Source organism: Telmatherina bonti, assembly GCF_933228915.1.
Source record: "Telmatherina bonti genome assembly, chromosome: 5".
NCBI lineage: Eukaryota > Metazoa > Chordata > Actinopteri > Atheriniformes > Telmatherinidae > Telmatherina > Telmatherina bonti.
This window is the reverse complement of record NC_136623.1, coordinates 29582801-29598034: the sequence shown is the minus strand read 5'-3', so window position 1 is coordinate 29598034 and position 15234 is coordinate 29582801. Positions and strand designations below refer to the sequence as shown.

The following is a 15234-nucleotide window of genomic DNA, read 5'->3' as shown; positions in this document are numbered from 1 at the left end:
TGAGGTAAACCTGTATAAGTAAAAGGTAAAATGGGGGTTGGTTGTTTTGGATTTTTTTTGTTGTTAGGTACAATTTGACGAAACTGAGCTCAAAACTAAGTGTTTACTGTGTTACACCTGTTTTAAAGATAAAATTAGACCCCATGACAGCAGGGGAGGGGTTGATGGCACATGTATGTGTAATTCTTTGAATGATAGTCAGACAAATCACAATTTCAGCCTGTGCCAGACTCTACAAATCCAGTGAATTCAGACAAATTGATCAGTTACACGAGTTCTTTAATCTGATGTATTTGGCTTGCATCCCTGGATGTACTGAGGCCTACAGCTCTGTACTGGGATGGCCATCGGATCCAGCTGAGGCAATGTAAGAGAGGATGATGACGATGCCACAAGATAACAAGATAAATTAGCTTGTTATCTCAAGATAACAATCCCATTTTAAACCCTGTTTTAAACAGACATGATACATTTTCTCAGTTCACATTCAGGTCTGATAGGTTAAGTTATAAAACACCTTTTCCTGGTAGAGTTTTATAACTTAAATAATGGAACTTGGATCTGAAAACTTTGTCAGGCTGAGTGAGGAGTCATATCACAGAAATCTGTTCTTAATCCATTTATTAAGATAGAGCATACAGTAAGATCATTTTATCCTTCCCACATTATATGTGTCTCAATTATAACTTAATATAAGTGGTGAAAGATCACTGTCATGATTCAGGTAAGAAAGCAAAATGAAGAGAAAACATTTAAGAACAAGAGTTAACTTAGGGAAGGAAAAAAACAGCAAGTAGAACGAGATCAGACAACAGATGGTGAAAAATCCACAGTTTCAAAACACATTTTCATTTCCACATACAGTATGTTTCCCTTCTGACAAGGTGTATTATCATAAAGTTTTACAGTAAAAATATCTCAGTCTGATTGTTCAAAGGAACATTCAACCAACAATATGTTTAACTACATAAAACAAAGTGAGGACTACAGCAGAAATACAGCAGAGGTTGCAGTTAAGACACACGGGCACAGACGGACGGCAGGTAAACTACGGAGATCACAATGTTTGCTCTTTGCTCTACTGCACAAGAGTAACTCGGGTACATGAGGAGGGTCGGATACACAACCCTAACTCAGTGAACAGATGTCGGGAAAAGTGTGAATACAGCTTACACCATGATGAAGCTGTTTTTCCAGATATGGTGATTTTAACAGTAAAACTATCTGTGCTTCACTGCAGAATGTCACATATTTTAAATATTTTTACAACTGAAGGATTTTAACTTTGTGTCCAATACTCGTGACTATTAATCCGAATTCTAAGAGTAACATTTTGTGTGCATTTCTGTGACAATTACTGTATCTTTGTTTATGCCTAATTCTCTCTTGCAATTCCCTCAATCCCATCATGTCCTCTCTGCTGAGCTCTGACTCTTTAGTTTTTGCAACCACAGTACCAAAAACTTCTTGTGCAACACTGACTGGATACTAAAAGTTGATTCTATATAAATGCACTATTCTACTGTAGGTATCACACAAGTCTGTCTCAACACGCAATCCACCGATAAGATCTGGACAGAGTTTAAATTATTTTGGTTTTTTTTTTGTTGACAGAAATGTAGACGCAAACAGAGCAGACTATTATGTAAAGAAAGAACACAGAAAAAGCCTGAGCACTGGATATCTGGGAACTGAAAGCCTAACCTGTGGACTGAACCTCTCATACCAAGCACCGGTAAAATACCAAGAATCAAAAGGTTAGAAAATGGTACAAAACACTTGTCATTTAATAATTGTATTAGGTCTTTTTATTTGATCTAAATTAAGTTTGCTAATCAAAGCAGTACCTGGCAGTAGCTAGACTTCAGTAATTGTTTAAAGTTGGGGACTAACATGATCAAATTTGGAGATGAAAGTAATGTGTACTAGCAGTTTAGCCCAGATTAGACTTCTGTTTTCCCAAGTATACCCAGCTGGCATGTCGTATGTACAGAATGAGCTGTTGTCTTGGTTATTGCATGCAGTATATGACAAAAACACACCCTCACACTGTTGAGTCGTTCTTTTCCATAAACAGGCACAGATACCAAGGTTTACTTCTACTTCAGTTCCTAAAAACAAGTTCATTTACAGATGACATCTAATGTTCATTTCAAAGATGCACGTTAAAATGCTTTGTGAGACAAAAGATGCCAGGTGTGACAAAATGTGAGTAAATCCAGAACCACAGAGTACCTGTCTGAAGATTTATAAAAGCAGTTGCCAAAGTCAACTCTGACATCTGAGCATCTTAAAGTGTTGAATGGAAAGTTGAGCTTCATCATGCATCCCAGTTCAGTTTGAATACATCTTCTTCAAGAAGATTTCTGCTTTACGTAGTTAGCGGTTTGAAAATTTCACTTCCAACAAGTGTACAAGCCATTTAGGCACGTCGGTTTACAGCAAAGCTTCATCCGAGTCTGACGGTGAAGAACAGTAGTCGAGATGGTGTTCAGTCTTTGTCGTGTCATCTTCTTAATGCAGGAAAGTGTGACAGAAACAGAAACGGGCATGTTGTTTGGAAGACTTCCCACCACAAAGACAAGGCTGTGAAAAGTCTTTATCTCACCTATTCTGTCCATGAATGAAAGCAAAATAACAATTTTATGACAATGTTTTTTTCTTTTTTCTTTTTTTTTTTATAACAGTCTTCAGTCTTTTGAAGAAGTCCACGTTTTACGTCTGCTCGCCTTGTAAGCAGCTTCAGGAGACAAGACTGCCAACAAAACACTGTCAACATTTGCAGAGAAGCTTTGGGGAAGTGCACATTATCAGTCTAGTCATTCATTTTACAAAAGAAGGCAAGAGAATCAGCAACAGGAGTCAGACAAGGAGGAAAAGCAAAATACGGGAGAAAACATCCACAATAGAAATCTCCATATGACAAATATAGCAAACACAGGCTTTATAAAACCACCAAAAGGGCCCAAACTGTGCAATCTGGTGAGAAGAAACATAAAGGAGATTGTTCTATTTTTAAGCCATTTAAACTTACATCTCTTACACACATTCTGGATGTTATTTAAAAATGTTTACACAGGTAATATTCCTTCTTTTGAAAACACAATAATAATAAAAAAGGCAAAATACTGGTATAGTTTTAAGTTGTACAAAACAACAGTTTAGTCTCTCAAAGCCATTTCATGGTACAATGTGAGAGTAAGGTGCCGAATCTTTTTTCCACTATGGACAAGCGGACAGAGTGCTTTTTATTTAACGTTTACGTTTAAGTGCTCTAAGTTTTTCCTTTCAGTGCAGAACAAATTCTAGTTTGTATTCGTCTCTTACAACATGGGTCAAGACACAAATGATTCACAGGCCTCACATCTATGATTTCGACTGCAAACACATCAAGATGATCACTGGTAAACAGATTTACTCCTAAAACACCATAAATCTGCAGCTGGTGCTTACATAGACATTGTCAGGGGGAAAACAAGACACCGACTGTAAAATGCCGCAGCAGCAGTTCTCTGTTTCTTTGTACGATCTGGGTAGAGCCAAAGGCCCTCCTCACAGTCTCCATTATCTAGTTCAGAGTGCCTCTGCAGCAAACTGCAACTCCCTGCCTGGGAGGCAACACATTCAGCTTTGGCACAACAGATGTGTACTGTCCAAATCTACATATCTCTAAACGAACACACGAACATCACGGGTTGCTTTCTATCAAAAGGTGAATAATAAGTTTAAAAACATTAAGGACAGTGCATATCAAACACATTCTATAAAATCATTCCCATCAATTTGCAGGCATTTGGTTACAAATGTATATTAATGAAGTACAGCAATGAGCCTGCATGAGGGGAAGACATCCTGTGTTGTTTAAAACCATTTACATTAAAGTACTTTTACCATTACGTGAGGCCTTTTTGGACGGATAAGATCACATCATCTGGGATAGATGATGTGATTTTGATCATTATTTTACTTGAATCGGACAACATACGGTATTGCCGTAAATATACAGGATTTAGCAGGTGGCTGATTGGCGCCTGGCATGATTCATACAAATAAATTGACATAAAATCAACCCCACGATTGGGGTTTAATGCATATATTTTAGTTTGGGACGAATCATGAAACATTCATAACGTTGCAGATTGAAGTTTAAACTAAGAGAGCCTCGTCACAGTTTAACCCTCCCATCATTGTGTTAAATTGCCTTCGGTTTTTATTTTTTTTATATTTTGCAAACAAGGAAAGCTAATTTAATAAGTGGTATACATTAAAACTACCAAGTCCTCAGAGGACCTGTCAGTATTCATTAGCTGGATTAATAAATATGTATTTGGGATAACTACATTATTTCAGTTGTTTTACTGTCAGCTGAGCCAGATGACTTCACATCACAATGTTCTTCCTTTTTCACAAAGTATCACTTATTGACTGCTTTATCAGCTAAATCAGAGTTTGACTTTTGTCTCAAGTTTGCCAACATTGTGAGAGAGAGAGTGAAGCCTAATAATCCATTAGTCTCATGAGAACATGTTTTAGAAACGGTAGAAAAACAGTGAAATAACGGCTACACAGCTTCGCTGCTTTCCAGCATTGATCAAATCCACATCATTTCTCTTGTAACATTCAAGTTTTACCCTGTCTCCCACAACTTCTAGTCTTCAGAAACTGATAATGATTTCCGGACACTTCGTGATGGTTCCCAAACCTCACTGTCATCCGTTTCATCGCCATCATCCTCCTCGTCGTCATCATCTTCGTCTCCCATCCTTGGGCCGGTTTGCTCCTCGGAGGCCACCGACGCCTCTCCCTGTGTCTCTTCTTCACCTTGTGTGGCTTTGTCTCCCTCTCTTCCCTCTACAGATGGGTCAAGGAAAGGATCCAATCCCACGTCCAAGCGTCGCTGGACTTCAGCAAACCACTCCCGCACCTTTGGAGACACAGAAATACACCGTAACAGGGTGATGCTCTGTGTCCTCTGTGATGCTTCTGGGAGATTTGTGCATTAAGTTGATATGGGAGCAAAGTTTATAATGTAGCAAATACAGTGATCAGAAGTGAACATCTGACTGACTTTCTGGATTCTAAAAGCTCTGGACTGACTGTTGAGTGCTGTTCAGTGCATATAAGAATGACTTTTCTATGACAATTTACACTTTACACAACTTTAAAATGCAGTTTTAAAATCAACCAAAAGCAACCCAATCCCTAAAACCTGATGGTTCTAAATAAGGGTGGGAAAATCAAATCCAAAAATTCACAAATCTGGATTTTTTTTTGCTTCACAATTTTAAATAGATTTTTTGTTAAAAAAATCTTTTTTTTTTCTTCAAACAAATAAAAATAATCCATAATAAAAATTTTTGTTATTTTTATTGATCTCTTTACTTGTCTTCTTGGGCTTTATAGGAGCAGAATGATGGTCTGGCTACTGTGTTATTTTTTCCTAACTGAAATCAAGAAAAACAACGAGCAAAAAAAAAAAAAAAAAAAAGGTTTTGTACATTTATTTTGTTTTCAAGCTACAAAAATCAGCAATATCAAAGATTTGTGAGAATTGCAATTTAAATTGAATCGGCACCCAAAAAAAATCAGAATTGAATTTAATCAGGACAAAAGCATATCGTCACAGCCCTAGTTCTAAACACACTGACCTGTTATGGATTAGAGACAGACTAACAAGCTAGCTAACAGCTCTTCTTTGAGCAAAGACATGCAAGCTGGAAGCCAAAATGACCTGAACGGCAGTTGTCTCACAGTGTAGTACTTTGAGAACAAGGAAAACTACATTCATTTAACGAATACTGAAGCTGAAATGTGGTACCACTACAGATCTGGCAACTCATCAGAGGAGCCAGTAGTGCATCATGGTGGGCTGACGACAGCAGACCTACTGAGAGAACAGAAGTCTCAGGACTAACTATGATCAGCAGATGCTCCAAGGATAAGCTTCATGTAGAGCGGTACTTTTATCATACTTTACCAGAGACTCCTGTCAATTAACTACAGCTAGACTGAATATTTTACTCGCTCACTTGCATGTTCAGGCTATACTGTTATATGTCTGCTGAATTCTTGAAAAACATATGTGATGTGAGAATGCAAGTTTCACATTTTAACAGTTTGTAACTTGGTCTATAACTTGAGTTACCAAAATATTCTAGATCTGTCAAGTGTTCAAGAATTCACATCTAAGATGTGTGCAATGGGTAAAATGAACTCAGCTCTGTTTGCCACTTGTAGTTAATTTGAGCGGAGATTGAAGTTGTTTATTAGACGGTTATGCAGGCACAATCCCAGCAGGCTTTATGACTTCATTAACTTATTTAATCAGTGATGTTTTCCAGAATGGCTAACAACACATCTGTGTGTTATGCAACTCCTAAAGCAGATTTATTTCTGATTTACTTAAACATAAATAATAAATATAACATATACTTGATGTGAATCGTAGCCTTCCCTGCAATGGGGTACAACTTTTTATTTTGTTACGGCAATGTTTACAGCAGAAAAATAAGTCATTCATTGCCTTTAAATATTGAAGACAAAACATCTTTTTCTGCAGAATTAATGCAAATTTGTGGTCAAGTCTACAACATTTCCGTCTTCCAGCTTCGTAATGAAAAGAGAAACACAACTAAAATATATATTCCGGCCTATTATGTGGAGAAAAGCCATATGTAGCTAAGAAAGAAGCTTAGCTGCAATTTTCTTTCATCACTCAAGTAAATCCTTTGGGTTCTAAACCCTGAGATAAACGATGACCAAGTAGTTAATATGTGAGACATGCTCACATAACTCTAGTCTCTCATGCTCACAAGAGACATGAGCGCGCACACACAGAGACACACAGATTTTCCCTCCCTCCAAGTCATACTAGTGCACCACGTAGTTGTGGTAGTTCTCCTGTCTCCTGACTTGACTGCAAAATATGACCAAGCAGTTAAATTCAGGGGCTCCTAAAGAAGTAAAAACATTTTAAGTTAGCTTTTCATTTAAGGAAATAAATTTTCTAATTCTCTTTTATTTCAGTCTTAAGCTGTACATCATAGTTTCAAATTTGTCACTGAAGCACTGCCCTGCACCTTTAGCAAAACAAACTTCGGTTAAAAGTCGTCCTTTTTAAGCTGGGGCACGTAATGTTGGGGATTTTTGTTCGCAGCTTTTTCCACCAATGATTTTCTCTACCTCGGCTGTGAAGCAGGAGGAGGCAAATAAACCGAGCTGGGACGGGGAACTCCTTCCTGCATTTTCTCAGCCATGTTTACCTTCAGAGTTTCTTCTTCACTACTTTGTATTTTCAACCTAACACGTTATTTATATGCAGGTGTGGCTATCAGGTATATACTGCAGGAGCGGGAGGAGGGGAGCCAGGAGAAGAAGCTTATGAATTATAAGAAATGAACAACTCCAGTTCGGTCCGAATGTTTGGATTGGTTTTTACAGATTTACATTGTTTAACTATATTTAACTTAATTATATTTAACTTCTTATTGTTCATGATAACAAAATGTATAAACTACAATCAGGACAAGGAACCGCTTCACCCAGAGTAAAAAAAAAAAAAAGTCAAGATTACCTACCCCAGCTTGAAACTAAAGTTATTAATATTATCTGAATTTAAAAGACAAGCATGACCAATGTGTTTTCTTATCTCTGGTACAGTTTTAAAACCTACGCTACTTCAACAAATCAGTGATTGCTGATCAACAGTTGTCCAACACTGAACTGCAAACATGACACTTGTGACCAAACCTCCTCATGTCCTCTTTTTGAGATCTATATAATGCGTTGCCAGAATATCAAAGTCCTCCAGGATTTTCTTATATCGCAGCCTAAAACATGTTTCCAAAGGATTTGTGTTGCCTTTCACTCCCCATGCAGAGAGCACAGAGAGACTGGCGTAACTTGTCACAAAGTTGTGGACAACTAAACCTCCTTCCACACAAACATGGATGATCACTGCACCCATGGGGAATGTGAAGTCATTCAAACATTTCCTGGTGAGTTTTGCATGAAAACCTTAATAAGATGAGCTGAAGACAAGATCTGTGTTATGCACTAATGGCTTAGATGACTTAACAAATAATCTGTTCTGGGGTTTGGGTATAAGTGTCCAGTATTTAGTAACCCTAAACTGAAATGTAAATTCAAGGACAAATAGAAAAAAACAAATTTTTATCCTGGTGGTGATGCATGGGAAGCTCACATGCAAAGCAGGTTCACATCAGTTTAACATAAATATACAGTTTTGTGTATGTGTGTGTTTAAATTTATTACAATATTATTTTACAAAGTGACACTAAAATTTAATCCTCCACCCCACTGAAAGTAGATTTCTTTCTTTTTTTAAATGCATTTTGGCTTACACATTAGTTATATATCTTTAAACTCTTTGATGTATGCTCTTTATTATACTGTAGTAACTTTGAATGTTGAATGTGGACACATTAGTGTGTATCCACATGATCATGATGCTATATGTGTATCAATAAACACCCCAAAAAGTCATTTCTATTCTACAGTCATGTGAAAAGTGATCAATTAATCTAACATGTGTGTCTTGTGAGAGGTAGGAATCAGAGTACCCAGAGTGAACCAATGCATACATGGAGCGATCATACAAACTCCAAGCAGAAAGGCCGCTGTTTAAAGCTCCAAGGCTCGAACCAGTGATCTTCTTGCTGTGAGGTTGTACAGTTAGTAATCCAATAAATTCCATGCATGTATTTAATCTGTTTTATACTTAGTTTATAGGTTAGAGACAAACATACAAACTGCAATTGGAAAGTGAAAACGTTTGTCAATTATACATGTAGTAGTTTTGAATCATGTCAATAAATGAGTGAGATGGATTTAATGGATTACCTTGTACCTGAAAAGCAAACTTTAAACAAAAACAGGGAATTGAGGTCACAATGAAATGCATCTTTCTTTTAAAAGTAGAACTTACCTGTTCATAGCTCATGTTTGTCTTGTTGACAAGCTCATCCAAATCTTGCTCATTGAGGAACTGGTGCTTCATGTAGTACTCCTTCAGGATTTCCTTCCCAGTTTTAAACTTCTTAGGCAGGTTCGATTTGCTGATGTCTGCACTGGACGAAGCGGATCTCTTTGGCTGCTTCCTGGTCCGGGATCGCCCCCAGCCACGATTTCGACCGCGTCTTTTTCGACCTGCCATTTTACCGCTGCCTCCGCCGTTTGGTCCTTCGATGTTGCCACTTTGGTACTGAAAGAACCATTTCAGATTTCCATTTTTCCAGGAGTAGCGAGAGTCTCCGAACCAGCTGACGATGTAGGGGCGAGGAAGGCCACTTTCTCCTGCCAGCTGATCATACTCCTCTGGTGTGGGCCACTGGGTCCGCACAAAGGCACTTTTCAGAATATGAAGCTGCTCCGGAGACTTTTTACATTTATCTTTCATGTCTTTCTTGCTGCTGCTGCTGCGACTGCTGGGAGGAGTCTGACTCCCCTTGCGAGATGAGGAGGCAGAAACAGGAGAGGTGGTTACTCCTCCTGTTTCTCCCTCGGTACCTGTTTTTGTGCTGTCCGTTTCCATTTTTCCTCCCTCAGAAGAATCTGGGGAGGAAGTACTGATTAATGACATTTTCCGTCTTTCGGTGAACCAAGCGTCGATTTCCCTCCGCGTGAGTTTCGTCTCGGTCCTCAGACGACTCAGCTCTTCATCTGATGGAGTGCTGCTCTTCTCAAAACTCTCCTCCAACACCACCAGCTGCTCTGGCGTCTTCTCCTTAAACTTCTGCAGGGTGAAGTCTGGGAAAGGGTTCCACGTTTTGGATCGGGTCTCCTTCTCCTTCACAGGAGGAGTGCATGGAGGATGGGGAGATGTGGGGGTCTCATCACTTGAGTCTATAACTATAGTGGTGGTTGCAGCACCACTAGAACTGCTCCCAGCTCTACTTCCACCATCGTGGAAAACAATGACATGGCTGTTCTTGGAGTTGCGCTGGTTGTACCGGGTGTCACTGAACCACTTCTTGATCTCACCCTTTGTTAGGTTGGTGAGTTTCATCAAGCGGGCAATTTCTGCATCGGTAACAAAGTGGTTTTTTAGGTAGCTAGCTTTCAGTTCTGCCAGCTGCTCTTTGGATTTCTTAGGTCGGGTGCTGAATGTGTCAGTGCTGAGAGCCGAGTTCTCCTTAGAGAGAGGAGAAAAGGTTAACCATTAATCAGCTGTTATTTTAGTGCCATTTTACACACTGATGTACCTCATTTAGACCTGAGAAAGATGAAATAGCTACAGGTGAGACTGCCACAAATTCTTTTAATTAGCAAGCATGGTTAGCACAAACTGATGAAAAACCAACGTGGACATTTTATGCACAGACTAGAAATCAGGAATTTACTTGCTGACAGCAAGAAAAGCTAGATCTAAGTGGCGCCCCAACCTGTGGAGACAGAGAGGGAGGCTGGACTGTGGTAGCTCGTTTCAGCTCACTGTTTGTTGGAGTGGGTTGACAAGAAACTCTGCTGGAACTCTGAGACCGACCGGGTAACCCCGCAACAGTAAGGGTAATGGGACTGGTCACTGGAAGATTCCCCCCCGGGCCGACCTACAGGGTTTCAGGAAGACAGATAAAAAAAAGAGGTGCACGTCATTTGAAGTGACTCTGTTCCTTAATTATGAAACAAAACTTGCTTTCAAATTGCTGGTTTTCTTTTTTTCCAAGACCACCTTTCTTTTCTTATATAATTTAAAACCTGGTCAGGAAACAAAACCAGGAAATATTCGAACATCAGCTCAGTAAATAACATGCTAGTCTAGAAATGGATAATTGGACAGTACAGGAAACTTGTTGGCAAACCAGTCATTTATGACAGTGGACTGTTAAACAGTTGATTTAATGTATTCAGGATGCACAATAATGTGGTCAACTTTTAGGGCTGTGACGATATGCTTTTGTCCCAATTCGATTCGATTCCGATTTTTTGGGTGCCAATTCAATTTAAATTGCGATTCTCACAATTCTTCGATATTGCTGATTTTTGTAGATTAAAAACAAAATAAATGTATAAAACTTTTCTTTTTGCTCGTCATTTTTCTTGATTTCAATTAGGAAAAAAAAACCCACAGTAGCCAGACCATCATTCTGCTGCTATAATGCCCAAGAAGACAAGTAAAATTATCAATAGAACAATAAAAATTAATATTGGATATGACCTCCGACTCCACACCTCGTTCTTTTCAGTGTTGTTCTGTGTTTGTCCTATATATATGACAAAAACTTCAATAAAAATTAAAGTAATAAAAAAAACCAATAAAAATTACAAAAATTTAATAATGGATTACTTTTTTTTTTTTTTTTTTTTTAAATTTCTTTTTTGTTTTGGACAAAAAATCTATTTTTAAATTATGAAGAAAAAAAATCCAGATTTTCTATTTTTTTATTCGATTTTCCCACCCCTCTTAACTTTATATCAGTGAAATATATGTTAGAAAGCAAACAACTTGAGGCAAGGGGAACAAATGTACAGAATAATGAAACAAGACCAACTCAAACGTAACACATTTGCTCCTTACCTACCTGTGTGAACACAAGGCCAGGCTGACCCACTATCTGGCAGGTCTGCAAAATGGACTGCAGGCCATTGGCAGCAGCTGACAGTTGGTGCGCAGGTATGACAGTGATGGTCTGAGGCACTGTATGCACTGTACCGTTAAACTGTTTCCTCCTCGCCTCCTCCACCTCCTCTGGAGTCCAACTGACTCCATGCTTCAGTCGCTGAGCTGAGAACCACACCTGTGAAGGAATCAGGTACATCTGACTGAGATTTGTTTAAAAAAAGGGGAAAAAGTTACTGAATTTACACAGACTTTGCAAAAAGAGGATATAATGTTTTCTTTTCACAAATATAAAGAAAAATAATAACATCATGGATATTTATGTAGCGCATGATAATTAGAAAAACTAAGACATTTTTCACTGACACACAAAGAGATGACAGCATTTCATTTAACTTAAATGGTCAGATTAAGTTATCTCTCACCAAAGTCGTCAGAACTAATGCGAGACTAATGTGTCTTTGTTGTGCATTGGTGTTACGGTACAAAGCCTTAATAAGGGGGATCAATCCCCTGCTGATTTGCTGTGAGCCAGCAGGGGAGATAGTAACAAAGGAAAAATGGTCTATGTTTGTATGGGAGAGAGAGACGTCACTCTAACCATGGACACTGCTGTCACTCGGTTGATTCCAAAATGTTGGCTTGTCAGTTGTTGTTGTGAATTATCAAAGAGCTACCAGAGCGGATTAGCGAGGAAACCTTTGTCACAGTGATAAGACGGAACCAATATTTATATAAATAAAGGCTACAGACAGAAATAAAGCAAGAGCAGGAGGAAGACTTCAGCTAGAAATCTACAACTGTTCTATTAGGAAGAAATAAATAAAATTGTTCATAAGATTCCCATTTTAATTTTAAAACAGGTACGCCTCCAAACCTACCCCTCTTCCTTTAAAACTAGCATATAAAATGTTATGAAAAAAAAAAAAGCTGATTGCAACAAAAATAGATATTAGACTAAATCTAAAATTCCCTCGTTGGCTTGACTAAATATAGAAAGGTACTCTGGGCCAAACTTTGATGAACTTTTGCCAACTTTGTTGTTGAAAGCACTAAATCTCCTCCTGATCATCTACGCTACTTGTCCAACTATGTACTTTTACACCATCAGCAAAGACATTACCAAGAATTTAAAAAAAATTGGCCCCTCAAAGTGTCTGTTCAGTTTTAAGGATTAAAATAAACTTTTATCAGCACAAGTGACAGCCAGAATAAACAGTTGACTGTCTGCTATGGTTGCTTCAGTAATATTGTGGTGTAAAATTTTAATCATACCTACAAATCCATCCAACACTCTCCCCGACCCCTCCTTTTCCCTACCTTGATCTGCTCTTCTGTAAACTGCGTCTGTGTAGCCAAGCTGCTGATTTCGGCCGCGGATGGGTAAGGAAACTTCTTGTATGTGCTGCCTAAGAGAGGGTTGGTGTCCATGGCTGCGCTGTAGGAGGGGATGCTGCTGAGGGGAATCAGCAGCTGTGACTGAGCTGCTGCTGCACTCTGCTGGGCTTGGAACGCAGAAAGCACCTGAAATAAATGCAGAGAGGGAGAGAACTGAGAAATATTTCAATTGCTGATGATTTATTGAGGAAAAGGTCGACTCGTACACAAGCTCTTATTGGCAAATTACAGTGCAGCTATAATGTTTCTCAAGAAGGTTTTCATAAACTGCAGAGCTGCTGCTTATAATCAACTTAGTCATAGGATTACTTTTCCAAAATCTTCCTGCAGTTTTAAGGTCTCCAAGTAGCTGTTAACTCTAAAAACTTTATAGATGTTTCACACACAAGTAAAACTTTGCTTCCTGCCATCTGCATCGCTGACAAACTGCACTAAAACTAAATGAGTCTGAAATCTACCTGTGCCAGACCAGCAGGCAGAATAGTGGGGTTTAAAATGGATGACTTCCTTTGATGCTCCGGTGGATTGACCAGGAGACCACCTCCCCCAAACTTCATGGGGTTGTGCAGCAACATCTCAACAGGTGTCATGGATCCGAGAGGAGCTTCGATGGGCTCCTGTTCTCCACCCAACTCCCCATCACCTCTTCCTCCCAGACCCTCTGCTGCCTCGTCTGCTGATTTCAGGGACACAGCGATTCTCTTGGGTTCAGATTTGGTTTTCAATCTCATGATTGGGGTCTTGCTGAGAGAAATGGCAGAAACAGCTGAAGGGTCGGCTCCACCCTCTTCAGGGGAATCATGCTGTTGTTCCTGGATCAGCTGATTACTGCTTGGATCATAAGATGGATCTGCAGCTCTGCTCTTCAGGGTGGAGCCAACAGCTGCATTATCGTCAACAGTGGAGACACTGCTTTCATCTATAGAGTTGACAGAAAACAATACATTGTGAAACATAATTCCAGCATCTTTCCATTGATTTAAAATTTGTGTAAAGTTTAATATAGTGCTACAAAGTGGAACTGCTGCTCATCCATGAATGAATCTTACCTGCCTGACCAAGATCGTCTGCATTTGGTCCTCCCTCCACTCCCTCATTCACTTTCCCTTCCTCTTCCTCCTCATCCCCTGTCTCTTCATCCTTTGCCATTTCTCTTCTTTCTTCTCCAACTTCCTGCTCCACCACGTCAGTAGGCAGCACCATGCATGGTGTGGTGGATTTCCGGCGGCTCGACATTGTCAAAGCAAATTCGACCTAACTGTTCACGTCTACTGGGGGAGGGTGACAAAGATCTGTGGAAGTGTGCTGAGGTTCACATATTGTAGGTAGTTGTGCTTACATGCCAGAGTCCTGCAATTATGTTTTTCCTGGTGGAAAAAAACAAAACAAATACACAAAAGTCACTACAAGACTTGTTCATAGATTCTCAAAATTTCATGCATAAATCAACAATCGTTTGCTTTGGGAAACATTGTGCATGGCAAAAAGGCAGGGTACTATAAAATATTATTAAACAAACAAAATAAAACAAAATATATTTTTGAAATGGCTTTCTTTTATATGCAGAATATCTATTAATTTTAAAAGTTTTTATGACATTTTATTTATTTGTTATCAATTTATTCTTTATAAAAAACATTTATAGCAGTACATGATCGAATATATGATGCATTTATGCTGCAACATAAAGGCTTAGGTAGAGCGAACATTCTTCCAACTTCAAATAATTACTAGAAAATGAACAAAGGAAGATGAGTAAATCATTCCAGTGCACTGAGTGCTGATTGTCAGCACATAATTACCAGTTTATGATCTTCTGACTATGCCAATATTACACGCTACTGTAATTCATGATGACTAATAATAATTTCAAGCCTAAATTAAACTAACCACTCCCTGATACTGATCACTGTGCTCTCACTTATAGTAGTACTATGGGAAAATCACTGCGCTCTCACTTATAGTAGTACTATGGGAAAATCACTGCGCTCTCACTTATAGTAGTACCATGGGAAAAAAAATCACATCCCTCAGAAATGGTTTAGTTATATACTGTAAACAAATTACATGATCGATTCCTAAGTTTTCATGATAATAAATAAACATGTCATGTTTTTTTTCTTTTACAGATACTTGTAAAATTAACCCGATTATTTATAAATAAATTCTCAATCTGAAGTTTTAGATCTGGTGCCAATGCTGAGAAAATCTTTAGATAGTAGCACTTTGAATTAGTCTGAAGTTTAAAGAAAATAGCA

The 15234-nt window shown here is 38.6% G+C and overlaps 1 protein-coding gene across 1 annotated transcript; it reads right to left on the bottom strand.

Annotated features, from left to right (window-relative positions):
- Positions 1 to 611: 611 nt before the first annotated feature.
- Positions 612 to 14264, bottom strand: zhx1 (zinc fingers and homeoboxes 1). Its single transcript, XM_079240661.1, has 7 exons — positions 14026 to 14264; positions 13435 to 13895; positions 12899 to 13102; positions 11541 to 11756; positions 10404 to 10568; positions 8948 to 10153; positions 612 to 4924 (listed from the first exon to the last, which is right to left on the bottom strand). Exons 1-7 carry the CDS (start codon positions 14210 to 14212, stop codon positions 4649 to 4651), a joined length of 2715 nt encoding a protein of 904 aa, XP_079096787.1. The 5' UTR covers positions 14213 to 14264; the 3' UTR covers positions 612 to 4648.
- Between the last annotated feature and the right edge of the window lie 970 nt (positions 14265 to 15234).

What these genes read in the sequence shown, in the direction of transcription:
- zhx1 (XM_079240661.1), bottom strand. Translation starts at nt 14,212, where the DNA reads ATGTCGAGCCGCCGGAAATCCACCACACCATGCATGGTGCTGCCTACT. An exon ending in TGCCTGCTGGTCTGGCACAG is followed by an intron (nt 13,103 to 13,434) that starts GTAGATTTCAGA and finishes CATTTATTTCAG; the next exon opens with GTGCTTTCTGCGTTCCAAGC. An exon ending in CTGGCCTTGTGTTCACACAG is followed by an intron (nt 10,569 to 11,540) that starts GTAGGTAAGGAG and finishes GAAACCCTGTAG; the next exon opens with GTCGGCCCGGGGGGGAATCT.